Source organism: Maniola hyperantus, chromosome 9 (genome assembly GCF_902806685.2).
Source record: "Maniola hyperantus chromosome 9, iAphHyp1.2, whole genome shotgun sequence".
In the NCBI taxonomy this organism is placed as follows: domain Eukaryota; kingdom Metazoa; phylum Arthropoda; class Insecta; order Lepidoptera; family Nymphalidae; genus Maniola; species Maniola hyperantus.
The window spans coordinates 5,378,008-5,388,905 of NC_048544.1; the positions used below are offsets into that span (position 1 = coordinate 5,378,008).

General features: G+C 36.7%; 3 protein-coding genes across 3 annotated transcripts; all 3 read right to left on the reverse strand.

Moving 5' to 3' along the window:
* Positions 1 to 3,436: 3,436 nt before the first annotated feature.
* On the reverse strand, positions 3,437 to 4,249 carry LOC117985348 (3-oxoacyl-[acyl-carrier-protein] reductase FabG-like). Its single transcript, XM_034972041.2, has one exon. The coding sequence runs from the start codon at positions 4,202 to 4,204 to the stop codon at positions 3,443 to 3,445; it is 762 nt and encodes a 253-aa protein (XP_034827932.1). The 5' UTR covers positions 4,205 to 4,249; the 3' UTR covers positions 3,437 to 3,442.
* A 2,422-nt stretch (positions 4,250 to 6,671) lies between these two features.
* On the reverse strand, positions 6,672 to 7,424 carry LOC117985204 (3-oxoacyl-[acyl-carrier-protein] reductase FabG-like). Its single transcript, XM_034971896.1, has one exon. It carries the CDS (start codon positions 7,422 to 7,424, stop codon positions 6,672 to 6,674), a length of 753 nt encoding a protein of 250 aa, XP_034827787.1.
* A 1,054-nt stretch (positions 7,425 to 8,478) lies between these two features.
* On the reverse strand, positions 8,479 to 9,254 carry LOC117985205 (3-oxoacyl-[acyl-carrier-protein] reductase FabG-like). Its single transcript, XM_034971897.2, has one exon. The coding sequence runs from the start codon at positions 9,235 to 9,237 to the stop codon at positions 8,479 to 8,481; it is 759 nt and encodes a 252-aa protein (XP_034827788.1). The 5' UTR covers positions 9,238 to 9,254.
* Between the last annotated feature and the right edge of the window lie 1,644 nt (positions 9,255 to 10,898).

The window sequence follows — 10,898 nt, forward strand, 5'->3', positions numbered from 1 at the left end:
AAAAAGCTACCTAATTGCTTATTTTGAGAAAGAAAAAAGCTAATCAATAGAGACAAATTCCAGAGGTCACAAAAAACCAACATAGCCATCAAAGTAACAGAGTAGCCTACTCAATGTCCATTACCAAAAACAATACGCGCTAATGTGGAGATGGATCTAAACGAAATAAATATTGTTTGTTGGCATCATAAACAAGGCTGAGACAGACGGAGGAGGAGGACACGCGTCACCTTTTGATACATTTCCGCTGTCGTTATTAATGACAAGTCATCGGTGCCGTCCCGCCGGCCCAGCCCAGGGTTGGCACTTGGAAATAGGAAAATCACTCATAAACCCATACTTATATAAAGACTAGCTTATGCTCGCGACTTCGTCCGCGTGGAATACACAAATTTCAAACCCCTATTTCACCCTTAAGGGGTTGAATTTTCTAAAATCCTTCCTTAGTGGATGCTTACGTCATAATAGCTATCTGTGCGTTGATAGATCAGTCAGTCAGTCAACACTTTTATACATTTAGATAAACTAGCAGATTTGACTATTAGACTGCGTCTGCGTGAATTTTAGGTTTTTAAAAACCCCGTGTGCATTTTTTGGTTTTCCGAGATAAAAAGTAGCCTATGTCACTTACTGCTTACTGAAGATCATGGTCCTGGCATGTGGCAAGTACCCAGCCATTCATCAGCTGTGTCCATTTTCCTCTGTCGAGGCCATTTTAGCGATTGTGTAGGACTTGCACGAATTGGACTGGCCGTTCAGCTGGCCATTTTTTAACTGTGATCGTAGAAAATTGCAAGGGGCAGCCCTAGCTATCATACGTCGCGACCTGCCCGGCATAATAATAGATCGGGGTGTACCCCCACCCCGTAATATCATATGAGAGACGCTGGTAAATTTATCAATAACATTATATCGCGAAAACTGAGCGCTCGTCTCGCCTTATATTTTATTCAGAGTACGATGTTTTGACATCGATCTCAGCCGTGGAAATTTCTCGTTGTTAGCGGAAAAATCGCCCTGAGACCCTTGTATGGCTTCTGGAGATTAAACAACATTTTTAGGTCTTTTAATTGACGGTAAAATTTGTCCAATTCAAAAGCTACAATACTCTTACTTTAAACAGTTTTATTTAGCTTCAAAAAGGAAAAGCTGACTGACTGACAGATTTATCAACGCACAGCTCAAACTACTGGACGGATCAGGCTGAAATTTGGCATGCAGATAGCTATTATGACGTAGTCATCCATTATGAAAGGATTTTTAAAAATTGAACTCCTAGAAGGGTAAAATAGGGGTTTGAAATTTGTGTAGTCCACGCGGACGATGTCGCAAGCATAAGCTAGTTTTCATATATTTGATTGAAATCTTGCGCCGGACTTTTTAATGACTTCTAATGCAGTCCGAAACTATTACACATTGTACACAGAGAGCTTGAATCCCTTATACGGATATAGGCTATATCCCGGAAAATCAAAATAATGATAATGTGTATTTTAATATTCGAGGAGTACAAAGTAAGTATTTGACAAAAATATTCAAACGATCTTCAAAACCCACGGAACAGAAATCAAAACCATTGTTTATTAGGTACTACGATTATTATTGTCTTATAAAAGTAGGTACCAAAATCGTAGGTACCAAAAAAGGTCGAAATGGCAATCCGGGTATGAGGCGGGGGGACGCCCAGCACACACGCACGTCACCCGCACCGGGTTAACGCGGGGGCTGTGCGGGTGTGCGGGACATTCCCTCCCACATATAGATTTACAGGGGTGCTCACGAAGTAATGATTACTATTTGTTATTCCATTACTTCCTAACAAAAGTGTCATCGAGACTGGGGTAAGAGCACATATTTACGACACGAAAGAAACGAGATAGAATTTACACAATATTGTCATACGTCAACGTGTCACAGGTCCTCTGAGGCACCTACCCCAATTACAGCCAGAATTGTTCCACCGTATCCTATCTATTACTTTTCCCCGGTCGGGGAATTTGGGACTGGATGGTAAAAAATAGTTAGTTTTTGTCCCTTTTAGAGGACAACGACTGATTACGATGATTGATTCAACCGTCACACGATATTATAAAGTTTACGTGCATTGTATTAATTTTGTTCCCTTGATGTATTCAATATTTCCTGCAGAGAAAGTTTAGATAAATCATAATTATTATCAGACCTACTGAGATACACGATTAATTTTTACTACCATAAAAAATCTGTTTAATCAGAATTCGCTACTTAACACGTTTATGTAGTTTAAAAATTAAAATTAAAATAGAGTTTCTTGAAATACCCATAAATATTAAGCTTACATGTAGGGCGCGTCGTGTCCATGCCATTTCGTTATTCCTAGTGTAAGTATTGTTATAAGTAGTGTCCATACATTTATTAATAATTTTCAAAACAAAACTACATTTAATGACTTTGTTACAAATCTGATTGCACATTAAAAACAATAAACCGTTTCGTTCCAAAAAAGATTTTTTATGGTAATTAAAATGTAGTCGTGAAAACAAATATTCACAATTAATTTTATTCCAACAATACATTAAAACATTAACCCTCCCCATCGTAGCTTTAGTTTTAAGTTGACGTATTTATCACTACTACATCATTGTATTGCAAATTCAGCATGTAACAATAATACCCAATATTACAATAATACCGAATCTGATTGAGACTTGAAGACTTGAGTTTGAACAGTAATTTCTGTCAAGTAATTATGCTATGTAAAGGTAAGTAGATATATAGATACAATAAGATGGACAAAAACCTTAGCGTCTGTTATCTTAACTTCTCCTTAATATACTATTATCCTCTCCTACCCTCACAAAACAAAACCAATACAGCCCGCCCATAAATCCACAAGTACGTCCGAAACACTTGAAGTGTGTCTTAACCGCTGCCGTGTGCGGTACGTACATATGTTAGCCAAGAAAGGGTTAAGCAAGTGCTACCTGGGGGAAAGGGGGGGAAGTGGGGTGGATTTACACCCCTCATTTGTTTGCGATGACCCCCGAGCACTATCTCGTGAGCGTACGAGCGTACCTTGGTATCATCTTGTCGTCTTTAGCGTTGGTTTACATTGCGAGCGCGAATGCCTTATTATTATAGTATCACTACCCATATTATAAATGCGAAAGTGTGTTTGTTTGTTAGCTTGTTGGTTTATTGATTTGTCTTTCAATCACGTCACAATGGAGCAACGAATCAACGTGATTTTTTGCATGGGTATAGTTAAAGACCTGGAAAGTGACATTAACTATACGTGATTGAAAGACAAACCAATAAGTCAACAAACCAACAGACAAACATACTTTCGCATTTAAAATATGGGTAGTAATATTAAGAAATGAAAAATGTTGGTAAATGTACAAAAGCGAAGCTAGGTTATAGGTAGGTAATCGTAAATAAAATGTTTATATAGACATAACATTTAATTCATTAAAGCAAATCCATTATCAACCAAATAATTCGATCCAGTAATGCCGATAGCTTTGTCACCTGCTAGATATAATGCCAAGTTTGCGACTTCCTCTGGTTTTGACATTCTATTAAGCGCCGCTTTAAATTCACAATCTTTCATAGCTTCTTCTTGAGTTACATTGCAATTCTCCCAAATATCGGAGTACACAGCACCTGGACTGATGGTATTGACTCTAACACCGTGTGGACCTAATTCTATTGCAACACCTTGACCAAATACATTTAGAGAATTTTTAGTAATCGTATAAGCTAAAAACATAGGGTTTCTTGTCACTTTAACACCTCCTGCACTGGATATGTTGATTATATTCCCTTTACTCTGTATAAGGTACGGTGTTGCTATTGTAGTAAGATGTATTACGGGTCGAAGATTCGTATTCATAAGTTCATCATAAATATTCATAATTGTTCCGTTAATTATTTTTCCCAAGCGTAGAATACCAGCGTTGTTGATTAACATATCAATTTTTCCAAATTTATTAATAGTCTGATCAATGATGGAGACTGCCTGATCTTCCTTGCTAATATCCGCAGTGATTTTTAGCGGGTTTTTTCCAAGTTCTTCACATTTTGCCGCTACTACTTTCAGTTTAACATCGTTTCTTCCAACTAAAACTACATTGGCACCTTCTTTAGCAAATAATATTGCTGTGGCTTCTCCTATGCCTGAACTTGCACCGGTAACTATGACGACTTTATTCGCGAAACTCATTATGATGACACTTCGTCGAATCGTTTAGCGAGACTGACTTGCTCTTAAATACGAGACAGTAATAAGAGGTTTTAAACAAACAATGGTAAAACCATAATGCATGCCACTTGCTATTATTACCTATAGTACGCGACAAGTCAAGATGGCAATTAGGGTGGGGACGCCCCGCACATCCGCACATCCTTCGCGCTATTTCGGTGCGGGATAGCGCGGGTGACGTGTAAGTGTGCAGGGTGGCCCCCCCGCCTCATACCCCGATTGCTATCTCGATCTGTCGCGCACTATACCTACTTGTAATTAACAAGTAGGTTATCTTAAAAATAGAAAAAGGGTTCTGTATCCACAGCTTTAATATCAACTCTTAAATAATGTTTCTACGTGATACCTGGTAATGTCAAGTTACTATTTTAAAAAAAATATTATTTAGGTTCACAACTATAAACTAAGATAGTTACAAAAACAAGTTTAGTGTTGCCCATTTTGGTTTTCTCAATGACTTTATTAGTACATACTTTATCCTCCAAGACAATAACAGTATGTAGAGTCAATATTTTTTTTGTGGCCATAAATTGCTCTAAATTATTTTTACTCAGATATGGATAATAGGTACGTGAGGCTTATTGCCATTCGCTAAGCATCTCTAAAAAAGGCCATTTCAAGGTTAAAATATTATTATTATCTATAATTACGCACCCAGAGCAATCACTGTTATTTTATTTTTTACTGTTGCATTTAATACAACATTTTTAAAATATAATATACTAGCTTATGCTTGCGACTACGTCCGCGTGGACTACAAATATTTCAAACCCCTATTTTACCCCTTTAGCGGTTGAATTTTCTAAAATACTTTCTTAGCGGACGTGTACATCATAATAGCTATTTGCATGCCAAATTTCAGCCCGATCCGTCCAGTAGTTTGAGCTGAGCGTTGATAGATAGATCAGTCAGTCAGTCAGTCAGTCACCTTGTCCTTTTATATATTTAGATTATAGGTATATCTCTGAGTATAATCGCTAGTCGCTTAAACTTGCTCGACATTGTATAGAACTTCTTGAAATAAACTTTCGTTGCTTCGAAGTCAACCTTCGTTTCCTCGATATCTATTATTCCTCAACATTAACATCGTTACTTCAAAGTCAATATTTGTTACCTCGACATCGACCTTCGATACCTCGAAGTAGACTATCGCTACCTCGACACTGACCTTCGTTACCTGGACATCGATCATTTTTGCCTTGAAGTCAACTTTCTTAACCTCGATATCGAACTTCGTTTTTGACTGGGTTAATCTTTGAATCGTATCGTTAGACAGCAAAAAGCCACGAAGGTTTAAAAAGTGTGTCATTCCGTCTACTTCTTAATACAATTACTCTGGTTCTCCTACAGATCTCATTTCTGATTAGCTCTTAGTAGAGAAGCTTAGAAAAACTAACTAGTTCCATAAGAGGTGAAGATGTTACATATTTAACTCGTACCTGTTCTTTGTGTTTTCCATCCACTAATGAACAGACCTATTTTCTTTTGAGACAAAGGTGTAAATAATGCCTAGATCTTGGTATTGTACCCGAGCACGAAGAAAATGAATGCATCCGTGAATTTAAAACAGACTTCGCAATAAAGAGTTGGTTCTCAATAAGATGTAGGTAGGTATAGTACGCGACAGGTCGAAATGACAATCGTAGAGGGAACACCCCGCACACCCGCACAACCCCCGCGCTAAACCCGGTGCGGGCGAGCGCGGGTGACTTGTGGGTGTGCGGGGCGTCCCCCCACCTCATACCCCGATTGCCATCTCGACCTGTCGCGTACTATAGATATACCTCATACCTGTACAGGAATACGTTAAGGATTATTTTTAAAAACTACTGTTTAACTAATCAAATTTCTATAGAGGATAAGAAATCTTTACAAATAAAAATAAAAGTGTCTGTCTGTTATTTCTATAATAATTTAATCTTATTAAATCACCAGATTTACACCTTATCATAATATTTTTATTTTCAACTTAGAATTTGTTTTAAGAATTGATTAATTTCAGAATCAGCTAAATGGATTTTGACGAGACTTTTGCAGTCAGATAGATGGCTATGCAAGAAATGATCTAGACTTACTTATCCAGGAAAAACAAAGAGTTTCTATGGGGTTTCTAAAAAACTTGCGATATACAGACAAAATCACGGGCAAAAGCTAGTTATAATTAGAATTTGTTGACTTGACAAGATGTGGAGCTAATATTGCGGATATATCTTTTTTTAAAAATAGAGATAGCGAGCAAACGAGCAGGCGGGTCACCTGATGTTAAGTGATTACCGCCGCCCATGAACATTTGCAGCACCAGAGGAACCGCCGACGCGTTATGCCTTTTTGGAATTAGTTGATCCGCCCCTTGAATAACCCCATGAAAATGAAAAACAGTTTCATAGCAAAAATATTTAGATATTGTAATATTTACTATTCATACGAATTACGTTAGAGCATATCCATTGTCAGACAAATAGTTTGATCCAGTGATACCAACAGCTTTATCACTTGCAAGATATAATGCTAAACTTGCAATTTCTTCAGGTTTTGACACTCTATTTAAAGGCACTTTGAAATCTACGCCTTTTAGTGCATCTGATGGTAAATTGGCATTATCCCAAATATCGCTGTATACTGGTCCAGGACTTATGGTATTGACTCTTACCCCATGTGGAGCTAGTTCCATAGCAGCGCCTTGACCAAATATATTAAGAGCAGCTTTACTAATTGCGTAAGCTAATAACAATGGGGTTTGAAGTTTTAAGCATCCAGCACTTGAAATGTTGATTATATTTCCTTTAGTCTTTATAATATGTGGCGTTACTAATGTAGTAAGATGTATGGCGGATCGTAGATTTGTATTTACAAGTTCATCATAGGTTTTCATGATCGTTCCATCTGTTATCTTTCCTAAGCGTATAATACCAGCGTTGTTAATTAAGACATCTATTTTTCCGAATTTACTAATCGTTTGACCAATGATCGTCACTGCCTCGTCTTCTTTGCTAATATCTGCTATGACCTTTAGTGGTTTCTTACCGACTTCTTCACATTGTGCTGCGACTACCTTTAGTTTAATGTCGTTTCGTCCAACTATAACTACATCTGCACCTTCTTTAGCAAACAGTAGTGCTGTAGCTTCACCTATGCCTGAACTTGCGCCGGTAACTATCACGACTTTATTTGCAAAACTCATTATAAAAAAAACCTCCGTAAAATTCAGATCAAGACTGACTTTTTATAATATTATTTTCAACTTATATCAAGAAAAAATACACACAATTTATCAAAATCATATCAAAATGATATAAACTTTATCATTTAATTGGTCAAATAGTTGCTTGCGCAAAAGAATTCCGTAGCTTTAAAAAAAAAAATTGCTTATAATATTGCTTAGCTATATTAAATGTTTTATTAATTTAATAATAATCAATATCTCGGTTTCATCCCGGGCACGCACCCCTACTTTTCGGAGTTATGTACGTTTTTCAAAACTTGCTAAAACAGTGAAGGAAAACAAACAAACACACTTTCGCATTTTTAATAAGGGTACTGAGGTACTGATTGCGGAACCGACAGGATTCGAACCTATAAATTTAAAAATTATGTTCGAAGTTTTTGTCTAACTTATATTTTGATAAATGATTTAGTGCCGAAAAATTGCCATAGAATTCGTCTAAGCTCTTCCATAAGTTTTAGTGAACCAATACCTTATTAGGTACTAGCTTATGCTCGCGACTTCGTCCGCGTGGACTACACAAATTTCAAACCCCTATATCACCCCTTTAGGAGACGAATTTTAAAAAACCGTTCCTTAGCGGATGCCTACGTTATAATAGCTCTGCTTGCCAAATTTCAGCCCGATGCGTCCAGTAGTTTGAGCTGTGCGTTGATAGATCAGCCAGTCAGTCACCTTTTCCTTTTATATATTTAATAATAATTTAGATAATAAAATAATAACGCTTTCTGACTATGAAAGTTTTATATCTCAATAGGTCCAGTGGATTTGCTAGCTTGAAAAACAAAGAGTTCCCACAGGATTCTCAATTACCTGAATTCATGTGGATGAAGGCATGGGTATCATCTAGTAAGCTATAAGGGAAGATTTCATTATAGTTTAATGGAATTAATAAACTTAATTAGGAATCACATTCAAAACACATGGTGAGTTATATTTATAAAATATATATACAAAAATATATATTGACCACAAAATATATTATGTACTTATGTAGTACGTGGGTACATTATCAAAATTTCAATAAATATCCATTATCTATTATATAATCCGATCCAGTGATTGCTTTTGCTTTATCGCTTGCGATGTAAAGGACAATATCAGCTATTTCTTCGGGTTCTGATATTCTACGAAGTGGCAACTGATCTTTTATATCAGAGAAGGATATATTATTTACGCCAGCGTTATCCATAATATCAGTTTCAACTGGCCCAGGACTGACGGAGTTTACTCTCACACCATGAGGGGCAAACTCCGCTGCGGCTGCGCGGGAGAAGTGCGTAAACGCTGCTTTTGATATACCATAAACAATGTTTGCTGTATGGGTTGGTCTTGTTTTTGTGGCTATGCTGGAGATATTGATGATATTCCCTTTAGATTTAATTAAAGAAGGACCAACTAAATGTGTCAGGTGAATCTGGGCGCGAAGGTTTGTGTTCATGACAAGATCATACGCTTCCAAAATGTTACTGTCCAGGATTTTGGCTAATCTTACGAGTCCCGCGTTGTTAACAAGCACGTCTACTGCTCCAAATGCTTCAATTGTTTCTTTAACTATTCTTTCCGGTTCGCCCTTATTTGTGATGTCCGCTTTGATCGATAAAGGTTTTTTTCCTGCACTTGTACATTTTTCTATAACGCCTTTTAGCTTTTCCTCATTTCTTCCCACTATTGCTACATTTGCACCTTCTTTAGTAAAAGCTATAGCTGAAGCGGCTCCTATGCCAGAACTGCCACCAGTTATAAGAACAACTTTATTAACAAAACTCATAATTTTCACAGTTCTCTGCTCTATTCGTTTGAAATACTATTATTTTTGTCGTATTCTACATTTATATAACGAAATTTTTTATCAACAGATAAACATAATTTTATCTTAGTTTAGCGAGTCGCATTGTCGTACGATAACTTTACTATCAGTTGTTTGTAATTTTCTTATCAGTATCGGCAATTTTAAAATGATTTAAATTACTTTGAAGGTCATCACGATTTTATATGATTAGACTTAGCACAATTTTCAACACAGTGAGCAATATTATCAATGTCCTAGTATATTTTATCTAGGTACCAATTTAGATAATAACCATCGATGATAATAACAAATATGATTCCTCATTTTCATGATATCATCTTTGTCTTGACCATGACATTGCTATAAAAAAATGTATAAAATAACAGACCATGCCAGTGACTTCGTCCGTGTGGATTTTTTTAATCCTGTAAGTAATCGCTAATTTTGCGGAATAAAAAGTAGCCTATGTCTTTGGTATTGATAATATTAGTATGGATGGTATGGGTTTTATTATTATTTTAATTATAAATGGTGTAACCGTATGGCAATACTTTTGTTCCTAATACAAATCTTTTTTCCCAAAAGTACTAAAATTATAGATGTTAGGGATATTCATTTGCATTTCGATGGGTTTATAATATTTTACTAGCTGCCCCGGCGAACTTCGTACCGCCCAACAGTCGATTCTTTTTCAGGCCATTTTTTAAATTTTTGTCTTACGTAAGAACCATCCTCGTACTTCAAGGAATATTATAAAAAAAGAATTAGCGAAATCGGTTCAGCTGTTCTCGAGATTTGCGATCAGCAACACATTTAGCGATTCATTTTTATATATAGAAAGAAGATACTTACTTAGACGGTTTTCTGATGCTCTCACTAGCAATTTCTCATAGCACAAGTAAAGGGTAGCATTCAAAAACAGTGATTTTGTGGTAAAGTTGTGGAAAAAGTGTTATTTCTTGTATAATGTTACGGAATCCTTCGTGTGCGAGTCCAACTCGCACTTGACCAGTTTATTTAAACTTTTGCATTATTAAAGTAGCGTAAAAAAGAGAAGGTAAGTATATCACTAAACATGAAAGTCATCCTGGAGCTAAACATGGGATCCTGAGATCGCAAAACAAAGATAAAGTGTAATCAAGCAAAGGCCCAGAACATCATAAGCAAAGGCCGGTGCGAATTAAATTTATAACCCCTAAAATAATTAATTCCCTTTAACTTCATTAAGAAACCCGCATCGGTGTAATTAGAATGAGCTAAGGAATCTTAATTGTTGAATTGAATATGAGACACACATGACATCAAGACATGCAACATTGGTTGCGTCAGGTACCTATTGTATTAAATAGCAAAATCTTGAAGAAGTAGTTCATCATCATCATGATCAACCCACCGCCGGCTCACTACGGAGCACGGGTCTCCTCTCAGAGTGAGAAGGGTTTCGGCCATAGTCTACCACGCTGGCCAAGTACGGATTGGCAGACTTCACACACCTTTGAGAACATTGTGGAGAACTCTCAGGCATGCAGGTTTCCTCACGATGTTTTCCTTCACCGTTAAAGCAAGTGATATTTTAATTACTTAAAAACGCACATAACTCCGAAAAGTTAGAGGTGCGTGCCCGGGATCGAACCCTCGAC